Raw genomic sequence first — 22,647 nt, 5'->3', positions numbered from 1 at the left:
CTATTTCCCACTTTCATATGGACTCTTACAACTTTACTCCGGTCATGCTGTAGTGTTTCAGTGTCTAGATAATCAACAAAAAGGTTTGTCTGGAGCATGCATTTATGAAACTGGATCCTGAGCAAACAAACTTTTTCACCAGAGCACTGACCAGCTGAAACTGCCAGTATTTAGTCAGTAATGTGGCAAATGTGTACTGCTCCTAGTGACTGTTCCTTGGGTTAAAATATCATCCATCCGTATTCTTCTCTCTGTCAGATAATGAAGGACTGACTGTAAGATGATCTGATACTACTGAGCATTACTGTTCCATAGAACTGAGAACAGTAAAACTTACCCAGTCTGGAACCTACCACACAGCAGTGGAAATGAGGATAACTGCTTATTGCTGTAGTTTCACTGATATATCTCAGGTAAGATCTGGATATATTTTGAATTGCAGATATTATCTGGACTTAGAGAAAATTCGAGAGCTTTCGTTCATCATCCATGATGAGAATTCCTCAATTTTATACTACTGTTTTCCTGAGTTTGGTAGAGTGGGGAAATCACTATCTTTTGACTGAGCAATTCACTGCTGAGTCAGTAAAGTTCAAAATTTTTTGGCTTCTGTGTAGGCAAGAAGTTCAGGGAATGAAACATTGACATGAGAATTGAAAAAAAACCTGATGGCAATTCCTACTAAAACTGAAGCTCTAGGTTTAGCGCATAAATTCACTTGCAAAACATTACTTCAAAGACACAGCTAAAGCTTCCAAAAGGGAAGCAAACATGGGCTTAAAATAGCTATTCAGCTGGATAACAGCAGAATGAACATCTTACCCCAAGGTAAATGCTGATGGATCTGGAGCATGTAACCCCTGATTTCCCACAGATGACATTCTCAGTAACAATTTTGAAAGACGAAAAAGGTCTATTAACACTGCAGCCATCCTAAAAAAACCAAAACAAATCACAAAAAGCACAAAACCCCAATAGAGTCTGTGTCTGGAGTCTTCCAACTCAAAACATAAAAGCATAAAAAAGTAAAGAAAGCTTAAACATGTCATGACTTTGATTGTGCCTTTTTGGGAGGTCATGACCTCTGATTTGGTAGTCAAACTGATATCACTTCTCTAAAGGATATAGTTGGCTGGTACAGAATACATATCAATGACTACTTAAACATGTTACTAAATCTAAAATTGGATGTAACTGTGTGAAAAAAAAGTGTTTTGAGAAGTGAAGTCTTTTCATCTTAAGTATTGAAATAAACAGAAAATATAAAAACACATTAAGCATTTATAAAGATTGAAAGTGCTCTATTAGTTGTAGATACATCCAAGGATATTTTCATTAGCCATTTAAATCAAGCTATTTCTTCATGTGAAGAGACTGCCAAAATAAGCAGTAAGAGGCAGATTACCATAGCTAATATGTATTCACAGTTGCCGTCAAACACAAAACGCTGTCCATCAAAAGTGGTGATGTGGCCTTCTCCATACAGATTACATGTTGAGGAACACTTCGATTTCTGAACACATTTCCATTTGCCTTTAGTGCAGGTGCTGGGAGTGAGAAGAGAAACCATACTGATATTTCAAAGAAATGTCACCTTAACCTGTTTCTTTTTCTATACATACACTTTTATAGATAAGATGTTCATTTAATTGACTTGGGTACATGGTGACCAAGTCACAATTAAAATAAGAACCATAACTAAAAGTTATGGACTGACTAGAAAACTGATTCATGATAAAGAAGAAATCTTAAGTAATTTTTCCTTTCTTTTTTCAAGACAGAAAGAATATAAAACTAATTTATTTTTGCTCTTAATGAGAACAGATGTCACTGTTTTGTGTAGTTTAGGGGGTGGTGGTTTTTTAATACTAGGTTAGTTACTGGAAAGAGAATAAAGTAATTTGAGAATGCTGCTGAAGAGATGGAAGGAATCTTTTGGGGGGTTGCTTTTATCTACGATCATGTTTTCATCTTTATTTAGGTGGAGCTGTTAACCCTGGACCTTATGTAGTTTCCAGTTACAGGCCCTACTGGATGCCCTTATGCCTGGATATGTCAGAAATTATCCCTGAAGCCAATACCATGACTCTTTTATCTGTACATATATACTGTCAAAATGTTAAGCTTCTCTTTATCACCTCTGTGCTTTGTATTCCTTTTGTTCAGCTGTTGCTGTTTCCTACTCTCCTGCCAACTAAATGCTTTTGTTACATAGTTGTACAGTTTAGTGAAACAGAGCTTCCACAATAGAAAACTGTGTGATTCTTACCAGATCTCACATTCTGTTTGGATCTGTTCACCTTTTCCGTAAGCAAGACCACCATATTCACATGGACACTCCTCAGCTGGAACACACCTGCCATCGAGGTTTTCATAGAGCCCATCAGCACAGACACAGCCTGATTCACATTTAGTGGGTATCTGGTAAAGATCAACAGATTGCAAAATGAGAAGAAACGTGAGATGCATTTTATCTTTTATCTGAATGGTGTCAAGAGTCAACCTGTACTAAGTTCTAGTTTAGACTTGGTTTCAGTTTTGTGATATTTCCCTGTACTAATATCTAGTCAATTGAACTAGTTTCGCTAAAGTTGTAAGATATACCTGTTGTGTGAGATATTAAACATCAGGAAAAATTATCTTTCATTGCTACCAATCTTTCAGACAGAGTACAACAGAAGTTTCTTTATATCAAGGAAGCCTATTGCAATTCTTCCAATTAGTCTGTTTCCTTAATATAAACACATAAGCAAACCCTGTCAGGACAGACCAGAAGTCCACTTAGCCTAGGTCTCCTGCATCCTGGGACCATCAACAACAGATGGGGAAGAATAGAAGACAAAGCATAAACCACATGTTCTGTCATTTTCCAGCGACATGTAGCTTATGGAGTACCTGAGCCAGAAGCGATAGCCATGTAGTTAAGAATTCTTAACGGATTTTTATTCTAGACATTTAATAGAATTTAATTCATTAATTCATGCAGTTTAATTACTTTAATCGCTTCCTGAATATATGTAAATTTTTTGTGCCCACAGTCTGTGGAAGGAAATCTGTTTAGCTGTATCACGTTAGAACAAATATCTCCTTTCATTTCACTAGAAGGAACATAGCCAAGTTCTAAGTAACAACTAGAACATTCTTCTTCTCTCAGGAGGATAAATATTCCAGAGCTATGAAACTCACACATTCAATTCCAGTAGCCAGCATCTGACAGGTAGGGGCACATGCAGCTCCATACTTGTTTTCTAAACTGTCAGAACATGACACATACTTCTTAGGAGCTTTGCAGCTTTCTAGGAAAAAGGAAGAAAAACAAACATCAGAGAAACTGTGACGTAGCAATTTTACAACATAGAGGAAAAGAATATGTTTCTAAGTAAACCACATCAGACCCATACCTGCAGGATTTTGAGGTTTGCCTGTGCAACTTAGCCTCCCATTAACGCAGTAGCTAGGGGAAAAAAAAAAATTCAATTAAATTCTCTCCTAAGAAAGAAGTTTTAATTTTTTGCAAAATGGCTTCATGTTTCTCATCATTGTAAATGTTTCATTTATGTTACTAACCCCTCCCCATCCTTCAAAATGGAACGTGAGTCAACTTGTCTCTAGTTTTTTAGCATAGAATAACATCAGTTTTGAAAGTGAATAGTAGGCCATTCACTATTATGATTACCTACCAAATAATTCCTGAGGTTTGTAGAGGTTTGTATATAGCTGTCCAGATGCTGTTGACAAAACCTACTAGAAATCAGATCTCACCTGTTATTTTCTGATTTTTTCCTTAATATTTCCAAGCTTAAGGTAAGTCAAATGCTTTTTGCCCATTTAAAAATATTTGTATTTTAGGAAAGGGAAAAAAAGATGTCTTAAAAAATAAACCTTTGCTATTAAAAGTAAAGGAAATCATACTGGTTTTGGCTGGAATGGAGTTAATTTTCTTAGCAGCTGGATGGTGCTATGTTTTCGATTTGTGACGAAAACAGTGTTGATAAACCGACGTTTTAGCTACTGGTGGACAGTGTCAAGGCCTTCTCTTCTTCTCATGCTGTCCCGCCAATGAGGAGGCTGGGAGTGCACAAGCTGGGAGGGGACGCAGCCAGGACAGCTGACCCAAACTGACCAAAGAGATATTCCATACTATACAACAGCAATAAAAGCTCAGGTGAAGAAGGAGGAAGGAGGGATATTCAGAGTTATGGTGCTTGTCTTCCCAAGTAACCATTGTGCATGCCAAATTCATGCTTTCCAGGAAATGTCTAAACATCTGCCTGCTGATGAGTAGTAGTGAATTAATTCCTTACTTAGCTTTGATTGTGCATGGCATTTTGCTTATTAAATAAGCTTATTTTTGCTTATTAACAACAAAGAAAGTTATTAAATGGTCTTTATCTGAACCCAGAAATTTTCTTGCTTTTGCCCTTCTGATTCTCTTCTGCATCTGGCTGAAGTGGGGTGAGCAAGTGACTGTGTAGTTCTTAGCTGCTTCCTGCCGTTAACCCTCAACAGAGACAAATGAAGACCCATTGTCTCCATTCTCAGTTTGTAATCTTTAAAATTGACACACTTACCAGGTAATCCCACCAGTTATTGTTGACTGGTCAGGCAAGATGTACTTCCTATCTTCTAAATAGCAGGGACAATGAGATTTACGAACACACTCATTCTTGTGGTTCAAGTACATTCCTTTAGGACAATGACAGCCTTCAATAGGGATGTCAGTTGGATGACATTCCAGGGCTCGGTTGGAGAGTGACAAGCATGTCCTGTCACATGCCTCAGTGTTGTAGCTGAATGTTTGATTGCCAGTACAAGTAATGGCTGTAGAACAAGACAAGAGTGTATGTTAAACTTCATTTACTTATTCTCTTCCCTGTGAAAGATAACTGTGCTCGTAATGTGCTGCATATATTGTGCCAACAGCTTCAATGCTTAATGCTTCCTATTGCTCCTCTTCCTATGGATGTGGAGCTTTAGCAAAAAATATTGCAGATGAGGGCTTAACACCTACCATGTAGCTGTTTGGAAGTTTTATGAAGGTTAAATATCTTATTGCTTCTTTGTGTATCTTGGAATAAAATAATGCAAAGAGAAGCTTTGCAGGAATACCAACGTATTTTTGAGTAACTGTGAAAATTTTTGTCAATGTCTAAGTTGTCTAATAGCAAAATTACGTCTGCAAACTGAGTTTTTCTTAGTTCTTTCTCATCTTATACAGTATAGGTTTATTTATCTGTCTATTCTCTCACTTAATTATCAAGTCCTGGAAGCATCCACATGCTCACATCAAAGCATACGAGTAATCTTTTTCATGTAGTTTTAAAATAGCAATCCTTTCTGAAACAGACTAGAAGGATATTCAAAATTCAGTTATCTGTTATCCCATTTCTGCTTTCCTCTTCTTTCTGTTCACTGCTTTCCTCATTACTCTAATTATTTGCCCACTGTCTAGAACACTACTTTACCATTTATGGTTTTTGTTGTGTTATGACACATCTGTGAAGTCAGCAGCTCCTGGGAATATGACTTTTATACCTGCTGGTTGGACAACTTGAGCAGTAAGTAGTTATTTTCTAATGACTGACAAGTAGTTTTAAAATATGTTCTTCCTCTTATTCAGTTTGGTCATAGGTGAATCAAACATGGGAATAGTCTAAATGGAAACAGATAGACCTGTATGCGTGCATTCATCTGATAGCAGACTGTTAAGAGTTGGTTCAGTTACTTACTACAATTGTCCATACTGTTTCTCCAGTTCTCAAGGATTAAACCCATTGAACTGCATGTTCGTGCATATGATCCCAGAGCGGAACAAATATAGGGAAAGGTCTCTTCGTAATTACAGGCTTGGTAGACACATCTCTGAAACCCAATACATGGAGAGTACTCTGTTACTGGGGAGCAGACATTTGTAGATGTGATGCTTAGGGACACGGTTTAGTGGTGGGCGTGGCAGTGTTAGGTTTACAGTTGGACTTAATGATATTAAAGGTCTTTTCAAACCTAAATGACTCTATGATTCTATGCTGAATTGCAGAGGGAAATCATGCAAAACATATATTGCATTACTAAAACTGATGAAAAAGATCAGATAATTGCCTGATTGACAGGAATAAAATATACTTAGTACCTAAAAAATGCCTTTGATTCACTGCTTTTAATTTTTAATTTTCAAAATGTTTTATGGAGATTGGCAAATATAATGAGCTCAGTTATATGGGAAAATTAATACTTTGCATAGTTAAAGTTGTCGACATGGAGAACTACAACATGAGCAAAAATACCTTCTGATTCATAGGGGTGGGACTGGTGCCTATGAACAAACAGACCTTTAGTGTTGTGGAGACATAAATCTCAAAACCACACTTGTTCCTTAGCTGCTATGCATTGCTGATCCAAAGGAGTGGGATAGTGTATATGAGCACATTCTGGTCCGTACTTGAACGCCCTCTGTACAATGTCTATCATAATTTCCTACCTTGTAGAAAGGTATAGGGTTCACCACAGCATGGCATTTCTCAAACACTGTGCCCTTCTTGGTAAGAATGGAGCAGTGAGTCTCAGCAGATATTTCTAATGATGAAAGTAAATAATGGACATTAAACAGAGAAATTTAGGAAAAAGAAATGAAAAAATGAAAAAAAAATTAAAAAAAAGAAATGAAAAAAAAACCTCTGGACACACTACTCTAGCTGAACTTTTGGCAATGATGGATTGACAAAAGGAGGGACAACTTCTTACCTTGTTAGCTTGCAGAGTTCAAAGAACTCAGTAGGGCTTTTTTTTTTTTTTTTTTTTAAAGACCAATAGCAATAGCGACTTGAGAAGGCAAAGCCTGGATTTCAGTCATAGCCCTGCTGGGCAACACTAAGACATCCATGGACATTGCAATTTCACTGGAAGTATCACCAAAACCCTCTCATTCATCATCTCAATCCCAGATCTCTAAAACAGGATCTGATAAGCTTTCACTAGGTATGTATTCTAGAAATCAGAGATGTCTTGGTGACAGAATTTGTGATGTTCAATCATCTCAGCCTCTGCTTCTCTCAAACTCTCTCATTTCCCTGGTATGGACTTATGGCAAAGTTAGCTGGAAAGATCAGTTACAAGAGGATCATCTACTTACTGTTCAGTTGACTCAAAGCACAAGGGTCAGTGTCTCTCTCTAAAGCAGGATGGCAATTCCCTGCCCTCCAGGAATCTACAAACAGGGAGGCTGTCCCTTCAGTGATATCCATGCTAGTCATGAAGTCATCTGTAGTGTCTCCATTGTAATTGCCACACAAACCTAAAAGCATAGAAATGCAAGGGATGGCTGAAAATTAAAGAATGTGTACCCAATGGTCTGTGTTTCATTCTGTAATAGTGAAAAAATTGATTCAAATGTTCTACATGGAGTGTCAGTGAATTCTATAGATCAAATAGCCAGAAAATCTTAATTATGTACACATTCAGTCACTGATCCTCTGCCTTCTCAAGTTAAGATTGTCCACTTCTATTCAATGAAGGGTTTTTTAGTGGCTTCAAATCATGTAAAAGAGAAAGACCATGAAATACTTTTACTGTTACACATATTTTCTCGTGTATATAAAATCTGTAATGACAAAGAACATATATGTAGACTTTTTTAAAAACTAAAGCGTCTCTGTAATTCCCCATAGATAACTAGAATGCAGGATATGCCTTTGTGGCTAATGTCGCTGTGCAATAAGCATAAACATCTCCATCTGGTGCTTATCAGCTGAGAAGCTTTTAGATTCTTAGGCTCATTGTGTTTACAGTGATCGTGCACTATGTTCAAAGAACCGTGTGCTCCAAGACGTAGAGACCACACAGACTAATTTGTTGCCCCTTCATTGTGTAGTAGAGCACATATTGGAAAAGACACACATAAAACATGTGAAAAACAGTATTATATTACATATGAAAAGTGTCACCCATCTAATTTCTTTGCTTAATTTTAAAGTTATTAGCAAAAAATAATTGGTTTTCTAACGCAAGTATTTTTGTTGGTTTTTTTCTTTGAATCCCAATAAGAAAGTTTATTCCTTAAAGCTTAAGTACTAAGCTTTCAAAATTACACTACCTACATTTTCTCCTTCACATGGGGACTCGATTTCTTACCTAGGGTTCTTCCTTTGAACTGTGATCCAACTTTCACATAGGCTTGGAACACAGGTGATGTTTGAACTACAACTTCCAGCCCAAAGGTTGTATACATTTGGATGTACATTGAGGACTGTCTGAAAATAGTGATGTTTCCTAAAAGAACAAGGATATTTAGAAATAGAGATTTTGATGCATAGGATATTGCAAAGTAATGATTTTAATGCATATGTAAGTGTTCTAGCGTTCTGTCTACAGGCCTTCTCCTGCCACACACAACTCTCCATAGAGGAACAGGTGCAATGGGGAATATTTTAACCTTCCTCTAAAACCTCTGCTATTGGCAATTGTAAGAGAAAAGATGCTGGGTTGTGTAAAACAGACATTTTATGTAATTTGACTTTTATGTACATTCCCTTTTTCTTTACCTGATCTGTAAGGTAGCCGTTTAAGTTCATCATCATCAGTAAGGAGTTCATTCTGAGAAATCACAATTTTGTCCTGTAAGAAAAGGACGTGGAATCAGAAGTAATTATTTGTACTGATGGTATTTATATGGTTTTTAACTTAAGTAACTGTGTTGTCAATGACCTATACAATAGGAAAAGATTGATTCAGGCTTTTTCTCACGTGTTATTCCATGCTGCTTTCAGTTTTCACTTTGAAAATACTCTAACTTCCTGAGTTGATGTGGCAACTGAGATCTTTATTGTGTATGTGTGAACTGAAACATATCTTTAGTATCTACCCCCAATAATGTTTCAGTTCAGGCTACTAACAATGGCTTTAAATATTTTGCTAATCTGGTTACAGAAATGCTGGATAGAACCTGTGGAGGGAATACTTACCATTGTGGATATGTAAATTATAGCACTGAGTGATGTTTCAGAATGAGAATAACCAGATTTTTCATACACAGCCATCAGTGTTCCATTGTGTGGCAGGCTGGAACTCTGGAGGAAAATAGTGAAAAAGGAATTTTGTGTCAGAATAACAAAGATTTCTAGAATAAATGTGTATCGTAGGAAAACCTCAGTTTCTGTTCCATTAGGAAACCAAAGGCAGACTAAAATATAGCCATTTGATAGTGTTGATAGTTTCTAGACTGCAGGAAATTACCTTCATAAGAACATAAGTGCAAACGCCATGGAACCTGTATGATCTAGAATCAAATGTGGTAACAAAGGAGCCTCCTTCCAGTGAACACCTTCCAGGGCAGGGCAAGTCTTTGCAGTTCCATTGACCCATCGTACATTTGCTGAGGAAAACAAGAAATTCTGTGTAAGGTTATTCTCATACTAAGGCACTATTTACCAGCAGAGGATTTGATCCTCCTGTCTGGAGGTTTTGCTGTAGGTGATCAACATGCAAAATTGGTTAGTGAACAGATTGTAACTTACATACACATTCTGAACTTTTATTTCCACTGTTTTGAAATGTCTTTTCTTTATGCTCTAAAAACTCAGCTACTTCGTAGTAATGGAAGATGTCATTTGTACCACTTTTCCCTTTATACTTTCTATGCTTTGATTTTCTTTGTTTATCTGTACCAGTTGAAGTTGTTCATCTTAATTCAAAGTTGCTGAACTCTTGTATGGATTATCGGTAAACTTTCCTGAATAGATTAATCATGGAAAGTGCGTTCATTGTTACAGTCCTGAGGATCAAATTCCATTATTTATCCTTTATTTTATTTATTAGAATTATGATAACAAGAGAAGTAGCACCAAAAAAAAATATATTCCACTTTTTTAAAAAAAAAAAATTCAAAATTTAAAAAATATAATCTTAAGTAATTATTTTATGTTGCAAAACAGAAATTTCATTTTCAGCACTGATTTGGTGGTCAGAAATGTTGAGATTGCCAGAAATAAAGTGTAAATACTGGATATTTGTTTTGTACTAATTTTACATCCACTTTCACAAAGGAGATAAAAATGCTACTGTTTTGCGTGGCCTGAAGGAGCATATATATTTGTACAGATTAATCAGGAAATGAGACTTATAAATCTTCAGTTACAAATATATGATTTGTGGCACTCAGAGAAGGTGGCCTCAGAGATGGTATGCACATTTGCAGCTGCCTTCTGAAAAACTGATCTAAATTTTCCAATTGCTTGGTCAGGATACTCTTCATCCTCTCATGAAAGTAGCTGTTGCTGCTCACCAGGTTCTACATGCTGCTTTCATTGTCTCACCAGGAGCATAGGTTTTGCCATTCAATGTACATGGACACTGCTTAATGTGAACACATGTTCGATTCTTTGAGATGTCATCAAGAACAGTTCCTGCCAAAGAAGATAAACAAAATATTTTCTGTATCCTTACTTAGCACTAGAGCTTGAATGCCTTCCAAAATTAGCTTGAGAATGCTATTCTTGCACAGCCAGTGCCCATACTTAGAGGTATAACATGCAGGACATTTTCTCTTAACTGAAATAGAACTTGACTCTTTACAAGTGATAACAGTGTTTGGCTACTTCAGTACATGAAAGTACAGACAATTGTCTTAATTTGAAATTTGAACTTAATTTGAAATAACAGTAAGCTTCAATGATTTTTTTTTTTTTTTTTTTGTTTTGTTTTGTTTTTTTTGTTTTGGTTTTGCCATGACACTCCAATTAAGTTGGGAATTTTGAAGAATGGACACATTCTATTTCCTAGAGTATTAAGTCTAGTTTTAAATATGTAGCTCACAACACGTTACTTTTGACTGCTATAAAATGGTGATGATATTGATGTCAATACCCATGTCACAGTAACCTTGGAGGATATTTCAGTTCTGAGATTTCAAGAAACAATACAAATGATAGTCATAATTGTAATTTTTGTAGGAAGTTAATCTTGAACTATTTTAAAGGGATTTTACAAAATGCCCATAATATTGCAGAACTTCTCTGAGGTATGCTACCTCTTACTGGTGCCCTGAAAGGCTAGATACCTGTTTGGGATAGGAAATTAATTAAGCTTACTCACTGTATATTATCATACAGAACTTTAGGCAGGCAGCATATAATTATCCCATCACGTATCACAGTCTTGTGAGAAAAATGCTTTCACAGCTCTGTTCATGCAAATAGTGACCAAAGATCTTTAAGGACCATGACTATTCAAGACTCCAGTTATATTCTGTTACCTGAGAAATGGCAGTTCTAGCAGCACAATGCCCTGAAATGCACTGCTAGTTCATTATTAAGAACTCTATTCCACTTGACTGGATATATGCCAAAAACATTTGTATGGGCCATTTAGGATATGATGAATACAGAAATGGTACCTTCTGGACAAAAGCAACCATAGGTACAGTGACTGGAACAGCTGTACTCTGGGTTGGAACAGGTTTTAATACATGGAGAACCGCATTCCTCATAGATTTGGTTAGCAGAACATTTTCCCACAGCTGCAACAAACAGTGAAAGTGTTAAGATTTTTAAAGTGTAAACAGAATAATCTCTCATCTACCACCTAAGATGGAGAAGACCTTGTGATTTCTGGCACTAACATTCTCTTATCCTGCCTCAATACTCATTTCATCATCTCAGTATTCATCATTACCATCATATTCACTCTAGCTTTTATTCATTTTTCATGCCCTATTTATTAGAAACTCCTTTCAGAAGCTTGAAGAATGGCAAACAGGCTATATTGCAGCCTAATAAACTACCACAAATCAGACTTCCTGTAGTACTTGAAGGATTTAAAGAATATAACTCTTGATCTTCTGTATAGTTCCTGCTTTTCAGACATTATCTGCTTTTCAAAATGCAGCTACCTAGCAATTCTAATACATGAAACTCAGAACATGTTTTATTATGTAATAAATTCAAGCAGAGATTTTTTTCCTTATCTGGAAGAGTAAAAATAAGTGAGGTAGGGAAATAAAGGTAGTTAGAGATGAGGCTGACAAAGAAACAATAAAGATTAAAAAGTTAATTACCTCTGTATATTTGGTATTTATTTGCCAATTCTTAGATTCATACCTTTGTTTTTCTGGGAAACAAAGGTTCCCATTCCCCTATTTTTTTAAGGTTTGCCTTTTATCACTTTACTACCAGTTCTAGTAGTGGTCAACTGGCAACACGAAAACTGGTATGACTTGAAGAAAACTAGGCTATTACTTTACTGCAATTAGTAAGAATTATTGTACAGTTCTGTGAATGCACACATTATCTTACTAATATTTATCTGAATCTATAAAATGCCATGAGGAGTTTACAGTTTTTAAGGATTAAAACCAATTGCAGGCCAACCAAAGAATAAAATAGATTGCTGATTGATGTAAGATGGGTAACCTTGGAGAAGAGGAGGAGAAAAATTATTTTAGAAAGAGGTGCAATTTTAAAGTGCCAGGGATAATGAGGGAGCTTAGCAGGGAACATTTTCAGTAAGTATGAGGAAAGAATGAAAGAAAACTCAATGCTAAATACAAAACAAAAAATGAAGAGTGGCACCAGTATGTGAAGATCAAGAGGAGAATAGAATATGGCACTGTAGATAGAGGGATGGCAAAATGATGCAAGGCCTCATAAGTAGCAATGGTGAGACCATAGACTATGGCAAAGTAAACAATGACTTCAGGAGTATAATTCACATGGGATTTCACTATTTTTATGCTAAAATCTAAATGATAGCCAATCTTAAAGATTTTTGGAACAGAATAAGAATAAAGGGATAAGGAGAAATATATTCCTGTCAAAGCGATTTATTTTATGGATTTGCTGCCCATCACTATATATTCATATAAAGGATAAATAAAAATATGATTAAATGATATGCTTCTGAAGGACAATATCATATTAAGCAAGGTAATTTTGAAAGGTCGTCTTTTTTGACATGAGCTGCATCTCTGGTAATTTAATGTGTGAGTTGTTTTAGAAACAACAATGTCAGTTTAAGATACTTTGAATTTTTTTATGATCACCATGTTCTCTATAAAACAATGAATCCTGCTACATAACATTGACTGCAGATTGAAGTTTCAGGTAGGTTCAAAAAGACAGCAAAAAGTGAATCAGAACTTTGATAACAAACAGGCACTCGAAAAAAGTGTGTCCAGTCATGTACAACTTGGAGAGTAATGGAAGATTTGCTTCCGATTTGCTTCCTATTTACTTCCAATTAGTAGTTGTAATTAAGAAGGTTGAGCATCTGAAAAAGGACCACTGAAAATCTCATGTGAGTAAAAGGGGCTATGGCAATTTTTAGCAAAAACGTTCAAAGACTTCAGATGCCATTTAAAAGTTGTCTCTTTTCACTGACTAATTTGCTAAGTACCATAATGAAAAAAATGTACTAAGAGAGAAGAGCCTCCTGTCAGAAGTCTGAGAAATTCAAGGTTTCGCTTGGTGGATGTTTCTTTCTTTTATGGTCACTGATCTAGTCGTAGGAGATACATTTCATGCTTCCTTCTTCTCCTTATTAATGCTTTACCAAAGACCACTGTTGTTCTCTTAAGAAAATGATTTGTTCGATTTAAGACAGTAGAAATTTTTCTATCAGTTGATTTAAATTCCAGTTAATCATCATTCTCTCTCTGTGTAAGACACAGCAAGGCTAAGTACAATCTTCTGTGAATAAAACATCTGAACTCACAGCAGAAGTTTTCAGTTCTCCAGTTGAACACCATTTGATGCGACATAGCACATTGCCTTGAATACTCTGACAGCGTAGAGCAAGTGCAATTGTTTTGTCCCGGCTCACTGCAGTCCTGCATATCAAGCTGGCAACGAATGACAAACCCATCCTTTGGCACACTGCAGGTTGGTGATACCAAGTTAAGCAGCTGAGAGCAGATCATGGCCTAAATAAAAGGAGAAAGAAAATTGTTCCTAGTAATGTTTCCCCCCTATGGAAAACACAATACAGTATCACTGTTAGTTATGATTTTCTTGTTGATTAGTTTGCCTTTTTTCCCCCTACAGTTTAGTAATATGTATTTGACTTAAAATACATGAGAAATTCATGAATAGAAGGGAATATAAATCCATTGTATACTAGAAGGATCTTGATAGGTTGAATTAATTCCACTTCTCATTGAGTTGAAAATTCGGTCATTCTTTCAGGACCCTTAAAAATGGCTGAGAACATTACAGGCAGGAAGTATGTTGTCTCATGGAAATCAGTTCCAGAACAACCATCCTTAATGTGAAGATAACAACAGTCATTCCCCTCTAGGCAAACATCGATACCTTTGTATTGCCTATCATGTTGCTTACTGCAGTGTAAGAGAGCAACAGTGTAAAAAGGTTAAACCTCCCAACCAACAGAAGTTCTCCACTAGATCAGAGCAATTTTTCGGGGTGAATGCAAGTAATATTTACAACCATCTTCTTCAGAAAAGTATCATCCTCACAGGGCCCACAGAAACTCCTTTACTCCTGCTGCTCTTGTAAAAGAGATGCTACAAAACTAATGTTTCCCTGTTTTTCTGTTCTGGGAAAAGGAGAATCTCAGAAGGATTCTAGCTGACTCTTTCTCTGTAGTATGAAAGCTAAACATTTTAGCAAGAGGAATGGTTTCTATGTTCAACCTAAGAAATTCCTGTGTTGCTAGAAAAATAAGATGAAACTATTAAGGAAAAAAGAAGAAAAATCTCCTATTTCAAAAGAAAACTTTTTCAGCATTCTGTAATTACTAGTAACCTATATACTGTATACAAATAAGTACATGAGAATTACTAAAGTAAGATCATGTTCTTGTGAGGAAGAACAAATGAAACCAAAGAAAGAGCATGATCTGTGCAAAGTGAAATGCTTTCCAGAGGACAGCCATCAGGGTTGACATTAAGTATATGGTGATTTTTAGGTATGTTTTAGGTATATGGTGACTTTATGACCTCCTAGGCAGAAAAAAAGAGCAGGTTACTGAGAGAAATTGTAGTTTCCATCTCCTCAGCCTGGAAGATCCACTCAGGAGTTACTCAAAACCTCCTAGGACACTGGCCAGGACAACCTGCTCTTGTTGACCCTGCTTGAACAGAGGGGTTGGGCTAGATGATCTGAAGTGATGCCTTCCAAGATAAACCACTTGGTGATTCTGTAAAATCAATGTGGGAATGCAAAATTTGAGTTTCCCTGGTGAAACAACTTAACAGGATCATACTAAGTAGGATTTGATTCCTGTATCTGCAAAATCTAAGAAATAGAAGCCCTTTTGTTCTTTGCTTCTACCAATTTTCCTCTTTCAACCATAGTTACATGGATGCATCATGTTTCAGGTACACTGATTTTCTTTTCATCTAGGACTGGAAGTGATAACAGTTGATAGTGGTTGTCCCTGTTATGAACGCTGTTATATGGCAGTATGTTTAAAGCATTGTTGAATGTCTTCAAGTCTGTATAGCTTATAATGTCAGGTCTCTAGTTGTTCAATAAAAAGTTCTTTAAAGCTTGGAAACCAGTGAAGATGAACTTCCTGTGATGACCTGCATCAAATTTCAGAAAGCTGTGAGCTAAATGCTGGTAGGTTTATATGAGAAATATAAATCCAGCCTTAAAAATGCCCATGGGCCTTTTTCAAAATGCAAAGAACTCTTATTCTTTCTCATATCATCTTATATAAATTTTGACTTTATCCATTTTCATGGAAGTAAGTTTCCACTGTCTCTCTCTGGTTCGTTTCTACCTATCTTTCCACCTCTGTTAAGAATCATGTTGCAGAAAAGCCAAGATCTTTCTTACGTATTTTTTGTGAGGAATGGTGGAAGTTGATATCTCCTCAGACAGGCAGATCTCTGATGGATCATCCATTTTTTGTAATGCAGCAAATTTATATGTATCCAGCAATCTGCCTGTAAATTGAAGGGTTATAATTTGTCAGGAAAAAGCCCACATGGTTGTTTACTTGTTGCTGTGATGTAGCAAAACTTAGATTCTACTCTTTAACTGTGAAAGGTCCTACTAATTAATCTTCCTGATGATAACAACTACCTCTTTTGCTCTTTACCTGGAGTCTATTCAGTAAAACATACTTTTATCACCTTGATCATTTCTCTGAGTTGTTTCCTAATCTATCACATCTACTACTTTACATGATACCAGCTGCTACTGTTTTCTGTGAGCTGTGTTATCTTTTGATAGCTGTTAATTTATGCCCCTTCTCCTCATCCCTCATTCTTATATTTTCCCCTACATGGGAAAACTCATCACAACCCCAAAAATATTGTATACTTTTTAGAACTGTGATGTGTACAGAAAACTGCATCTGTCTGTGATGAGGTGAGATTAGTTTACTGTGCATTTTAATGTCTCCACAGTAATACTGTACTTCATATTAGCAGTGTGCTTTTAAAGTAAATCTTCCAAACACCCCCACTCCATACAATCTGATTTCTACTGTGGAGTGGTCTTGGCCTACAGAGTTTCTTTAAGATGAAACCAAGCCAGATGTGCTCCAAGAGCATGTGTAATGAGCTACAACTGTTCATGGGCTTGAGTTCAACAGACCAGATTAGAGTGACTCTGAAATGAAACCCCAAACCACATAGAGTGCAGAGGTCAAGACCTCAGCACCAACTATTTTGTTCTAAAGATCCACCCTTATTGGGACACACTACTTGTTGATGTTATTGTCCACTATGTCTTTTTTATTATAGCTTCATTCTTGCTTCTGTTTAATGTAATAATTTCCCTCACTGTGTCTTGCTATGAGCCTAGACTATTCTGAAAGTTAGGTGAGAGAGACTGTGATCCTTACCACCTGTTTCTAAAATATGAGTTCTTATCACTTGTCTGAGGACTCCACAATATTATCATAGCAAATAGTAGTGTGCATAATCATGTGACAGGTATGTTGGTGACCTATGGACGTGCTTTACTCAATTCTGAAACTGAGTGAGCAATGTTAGTACAGTATTAAATTTCCACCTTGACTCAGTTTAACTAGCTCTCCTTCCATTGACCTGTCCTTAGATCTTACCTTCAGTCACAAATTCATTCAATTCATAACCATCATAATTTCCACACATTCCACAGGTTTTCCCCATATACTTTTTTTCAGCCAAAACCTAAAATAAAATAAAACAAAACATTTAAAGGGATCATCCTAAGTAAAATTATCTATACAGCGTCACCTCTCTCAAACAAATTCAGTTCAAGGATGCAGTTAAAGGTGATCCTTCTCATTAATTTCATTGACCTGACTGGAGGAAAAGTTTTGGAAGCAGTAACTTCTTTTCCCAATAGGCAAATAGTGATTGTTGCAATTTTTTGATGTAATAAAAGAATAAGATTCTAAGACATTTGCAAAGAATTTAGGGGAGGATAATATTCTAAGGAACCAGAAAAAATAGAAAAGGAAATGATGGTGTTTCCTTGCTCATTGTTGACAGAGCACAAATTTCAGGTTTTTTCTCTTAAGAAATTGAAGGTTACAGGAAGAAAATATTTTTTCAGAAGAAGGTTATTCAATTATCTATTGCTCTGGAAAGTAAAGTGGTAATATTACTACTGGCTACAATCAGTGATTTATTATGAAAACCTTAGATCAGAGGAAATAATCTGACTATATGAAGAATATAGTGTGCACCCATCACAGTAACATTTCCTGTTATATGTGTGATAGTAATGCTGGTAAATCTCCCAATTTATTACATAACAATCTCCCTGTTTTAGCAAACTTACCAATTTAGAATTCAGTGTCTTTTATGGCATTAATATCACAGGTTACGCTGAGAAAATGTATCCTCTTCTCTAAAATATCAGGGATTTTGGAGGGGCAACATGAAAAGATTCAGAAAAAGGAAAGAAACAAAGGAGTTGATAGGAGCACCATGTGTTTGAAACCAAAAGATGTCCAGGGGAAGCACAGTAAAAATGACAAAATTATGGCATACACTATTAAATTCTACACAACTTTGAACAACTTCAACATCCCTTTAGCAAAATGTTGTAGCTGCTGGAATAGCCTGAGGAAAGTTTAAAGTCTGTGAAAGCATCCACAAATCTCAGCATTGGTGACTTTAGTTAACTGCCAACGCTGGAAGTGAAAGGAACATGAAGGTATAAAAAGCAAAGTAGTGCATTTCAAAGGGAACGGATGAAGCAGGAAAAGAATACCTATTCAAATAGTAAACACATGCAAAAAGCCCCCATTAAGTCTAAAGAGATCTTGTCATTCCAGTAAGTCAGTGAGAATTTTCTCCTCTGCTTTATGAGAATATTTGACTAACCATGAGATAGTCATCATTGTTCCACATGACAACTAGCTCCATCTCCATCAGCTTGGCCACCAGACGGATGTTGCGTCCAAACGGTGCTATTTGAATTCCGTTGCTGGTGTAAGGCAACTGAATGACACTGTAATAAGTCGAGAAGAGAAACTGACCTTCTCATGCCAATATCATGCAGGTATTATCTTTTTTAGATACAATACACATGCGGTCTGAGTACTTGCAGCACCATGAAATAGAATTTTTTTTCTTTGTAACTAGCATTTCAAGATACATTAAAATTTCTGTTGATTTAAAATCAATGTCAGTGGTTTCATAGAAAAATCACCCAGAGATGGTTGCATAGTGAAAACGTTTGCACAGGACTGGGCATCTTCACTTGGTTTGGTTTTATTAGGGTGTAGCTATGTGTTTCCAGAACTTGTAATTATACAGTTTGCGTGGTAGGACTATTGTTGATTATCCTGAAGAGCTTCCTATGGAGTACAGCCTGTTAATATGGGCTGTATATTAAAAGTGACAAGGTTAGAGAAATCCGTGACCAGAGTGTTGTAGCAGAATTAGGTTTTCATCCTTGAGCTGAATTCTAATGCTACAAACTAACAATGTGAGAGAACAAATATATTTTGCTAAGTACTCAGTAACTATGTGATATAATGATAGAAAAGTTGGTTGGAAGGGACCTTCTGAAGTTGCCCAGGCCAGCCTTCCACCTTAAGCAGGGCTATGTGCAACACTAGAGCAGGTCGGTCATGGCATTTAGTTCTTGTGAATGTAGGACCAAAATTTAAAATGCAGATCATTGGGTTAGGCCCATAGATTTGTATAGCTTTCCTGGAACATAAATTAATAAAGGAAGTTTTTCTAAATACAGTTTGCTAATTCAAGGTACAGCTGCAAGTTGTCTTTTTGTTGTGATGGTTATTGTACCCAGGTAAGTATAATAAGATACAGACAATCCACAGTCAATTATTTCCCATATCTGCATGTTCTTGCAGACAAAAATTCAACACTGTCTATCTGATAAAAATGCTGAAAACTTCCCTGGAGAAATTTCCTTGTATGGGAGCAATTTGTCTAGAAGAATGAATGATGCCGAACCCAAAGTTTCCCATCAGTGTAATTCCTCAGTAAAACAGCTGTTTTCTGGACATACTTGGAATAATGTGAACAGTCAGTGGTGTCATACACAAAGACTTCTTTGTAAGCCTCTCCAATACTTCTCTGTTGGTTGTATAGATCAAAGTTTCTCCTATAGCCTATATATGTGTTATCTTTAGCACAGAGGTTCAGAGTTATCGAAGTCTGAAATCAAACTCTAAGCAAAACACAGGAATTTCAGCTAATATCTGCTAAAGAGTATAAGCCATTTCATCTGTGCTTGTAATAGAGATAAGCATAAGCAGACTGGTAGTATCTAGGAGACTGTTGTTTCAATGTGAGAACTGTTTTAGTCTGAGAAGGTTATTTTATCCCTTTGCCTACACAAATGTGCTCTAAACTTGATTCAAATAACTTCAAATTAAATGCTCATCTAGAAAGTGTGAATGCTTGATAGGAAGAAATGGGAGTAGAGTCCAGTTAGGTATGCTAACCTCTGTAATTTGTTAATTAATTTTTGATATGATGTAGTCTTAATGCAACTGCTATATAAATCCTTGCCTTCTTTAAACACATTTTACCCCTTCATGCCATAATCTTACCCAACATTCCTGACAAAAATGCTGCCTTTCTCAACAATGACAACAGAAGGTCCCAGCTCAATAATGATCCTCGCAATTTTTTTGTCCAGCCCACGCCGGAACTGAATGTTGAAGTCTGGGGTGGTTTCATCACATACAGTTGCAAAGATATAGTTGCAGGTCCCGGTGAAGTCATACTGGTACTTATCAAAGGTTGAAAAATGCCCTCCACCCCAGGTAGAACAGGAATCCTTGCTCAAAACTATAAAAGTGAAAGAGAAAAATGGATTTAGGTCTCCTAACAGCATATTTGCTCATTCTGATTGCCATTTCAAATATAAATAGCAGAAAAAGCTAGTAAGTTTCTACTCAGATTAATTATGTAAACAACACCCTAACCAATTTTTTTTTGGTAACCTCAAAATTTTATCTTATCAGGAGAGTGAAACAATAATTGGAGTCAGAGCAATTTACTGTAATTTACTGTAAGCAGAGGAGAGCTCCCTAGCTTCCTAGCTTGGGAAACACTCTTCCATCTTCTTTTTGGGTCATATAAAGGTTTACCTTCTTATTTCAGTCAGCTCAATCTGTTTGCAAAAGTGACAGCTTGCTACTGGAGAGACTTTAACACCACAGTCTTCAAAGCCCAACTTGTAAAAGTCCCCACCTTTTTGGCTCTGTTTTTGTGTGACAAAATTCCAGCCAGCTTTGTAAATATATGGAGTCTTTTGATCAGTTTTCATTTTTAAAAAGTAATCACTTTTCATCTGAATGGACGAATTTTAGGAGGTTGAAATGAATCATAAAAAAGAGATACAACTCCAGCACTTGATGTTAGATATTTCTATACCTACTTAAAGCATTTGAACAGTCCCTCTGAAGTTGATGGAACTACTGAAGTAAATAAAATCATGTCCTTGCTTATATACTTCCAGACTCAGATCGTTACTTTGAATTTTTTAATTGTTTTTGCTCATGGAGTTATATGAAGCTCAGGTATCTTAGAATATATCTTAGAAGCACAAAGTATCAGGTAAGTTTAGCAAAGTCTACCTGAAATTTATATTCACTGCTTTAAAGCCACAAAATTTTTTTTACCCTTTAAGAGTGACCAAATGACTACAGAATGCTACTGGTTTTATTCAGGTCATGTAGAAAATACTGTTTCCCAATGAGGTGTTACCTGTTGGCAAAAAGCACTCCTCTTCCATACTTCTGTGCTGTCCAGAACGTCTGACTGGAAAATAGGAATCGGCTAATTGTTATCATTGATCCTTCATGCCCATTTCCAGCTAGTTTAATATGTTGTGCTTAAGTGACACTGACCAGAAAACCCCAGCTCTTTCAGAGTGTGCCAAGGAATGATTGCCTGGGGTTGCAAAATAGTCAGAGTGTGCTAGATGTCCCTTTCTATAAATATAGGAGCGTCTTCAGTGTGTTTGTTTTTATCTAAAGCTTACCAGAGAAAAATAACAAATGGGAATGTCAATAACTCAAGAAATTTTAAAACTAGATTATATATTTGTCTTTTCAATTCAGTTTTTAGTAAGTCATATCTAGTAATTTTCTTTTAATTTGTGTATATTCATGCCCTAGTGTTCCTCTTGGTGCAAGAACAGAAAACAGCGACGCATTGCTGAATTTTATTTTTTTTTTGGGCTGATCACAAGTACTTAACTATTTTTAACATTTAGGATGAACTTCATGTAGCTTTTTGATGCTTATGCTAAATGCGAATTCACCTAATTCAAACCACTCTCTGCTTCTTCTGCCTAAAGAAATACTTCTCATTATAATAAATTTGTGTTTTATGTAATTCTTTTTGTTCTACACCTCTGCATTTTCCCCAAACTGGGTTAAGAATTTCATTGTCAACCACTAAAATGCAGCAACTTCTGGAGTACAGAGTTGCCTTTTAACGGTATGCAGCAGTAAAGCACGGTATTGTAACGTAAAACATTAAGAATATGGATTACTAGGAAGGATGTCTGTAAATAGAATATGATAGAAAAATTGTTCAGAATACTAGGACTGAGAGCCGTATTTATTTTAGAAAGGATCTAGCAAAAACTGTGTGTTTTCACAAGGTTTATAGCCTTCTGTATACTGTCTTAGTGGAACAACACGTCTTGTAAAATACAGTATACCGTGTTAGCATGATGACATTTATTCATTCTTGTCATGGATGTGGAAAATTACATGTTTAATGAATGAAATTTAAACTGAAAAATCAGTGCCTCACATTTCTTCAGAAAAGAACATGTTAAAAGTTGTGTTGGTTCTGACCAAGGGTTGAGGTAGCTCAGTTTTTTATTTCCAGCAGTGATCATTAAGGGACTGCCCAAGGGAAGAGTATCATCCGGTCAAGCACATATACTTCCCCAGATACTCTCTCAGTCTCCAAGTATTTTCAATTCCGGGGACTTTGTGAGGCTATTGGGATTTGTCTGCTTACCCCCATTGTGCTCTGGCTTCCAAGTACTTGTCCAGCCTCCTTCTGAACTAAAGTGAAATTTCTTTGTAACAGAAAATACCACAATCACAGCTGTCAAAAGTTACCGTTTTAATTATGAGTTAACATTTTAATGATACTCGCCTTTCTAACAGTACTTCTGGTAGCTCATATTTCTAGTACTTTAAAGCTATAACATATTAATTGTTTTGTGCCTTGGCATCATACACATTTTT

At 36.2% G+C, this 22,647-nt stretch overlaps 1 protein-coding gene across 1 annotated transcript in view; it reads right to left on the bottom strand.

The window, feature by feature from the left end:
- MUC6 (mucin 6, oligomeric mucus/gel-forming) overlaps nt 1-21,170 on the bottom strand; it is a 32,314-nt gene extending 11,144 nt beyond the window's left edge. The window contains exons 1-21 of the mRNA XM_074884492.1: nt 21,143-21,170; nt 19,981-20,221; nt 18,278-18,404; nt 17,026-17,113; nt 15,789-15,898; nt 13,702-13,909; nt 11,387-11,509; nt 10,277-10,397; nt 9,229-9,367; nt 8,958-9,062; nt 8,538-8,610; nt 8,128-8,265; nt 7,130-7,291; nt 6,479-6,573; nt 5,730-5,862; nt 4,572-4,821; nt 3,402-3,454; nt 3,187-3,296; nt 2,270-2,421; nt 1,406-1,547; nt 823-933 (exon numbers count right to left, since the gene is read on the bottom strand). Of these exons, the coding sequence (XP_074740593.1) occupies nt 823-933; nt 1,406-1,547; nt 2,270-2,421; nt 3,187-3,296; nt 3,402-3,454; nt 4,572-4,821; nt 5,730-5,862; nt 6,479-6,573; nt 7,130-7,291; nt 8,128-8,265; nt 8,538-8,610; nt 8,958-9,062; nt 9,229-9,367; nt 10,277-10,397; nt 11,387-11,509; nt 13,702-13,909; nt 15,789-15,898; nt 17,026-17,113; nt 18,278-18,404; nt 19,981-20,221; nt 21,143-21,170 (2,709 nt within the window). The remainder of the gene's footprint in view (nt 1-822; nt 934-1,405; nt 1,548-2,269; nt 2,422-3,186; nt 3,297-3,401; nt 3,455-4,571; nt 4,822-5,729; nt 5,863-6,478; nt 6,574-7,129; nt 7,292-8,127; nt 8,266-8,537; nt 8,611-8,957; nt 9,063-9,228; nt 9,368-10,276; nt 10,398-11,386; nt 11,510-13,701; nt 13,910-15,788; nt 15,899-17,025; nt 17,114-18,277; nt 18,405-19,980; nt 20,222-21,142) is intronic.
- Between the last annotated feature and the right edge of the window lie 1,477 nt (nt 21,171-22,647).

The sequence above is a fragment of the Strix uralensis genome, chromosome 15 (assembly GCF_047716275.1).
Source record: "Strix uralensis isolate ZFMK-TIS-50842 chromosome 15, bStrUra1, whole genome shotgun sequence".
In the NCBI taxonomy this organism is placed as follows: domain Eukaryota; kingdom Metazoa; phylum Chordata; class Aves; order Strigiformes; family Strigidae; genus Strix; species Strix uralensis.
The sequence above is the reverse complement of the archived record's forward strand: the minus strand, read 5'-3'. Positions and strand labels throughout refer to the sequence as shown.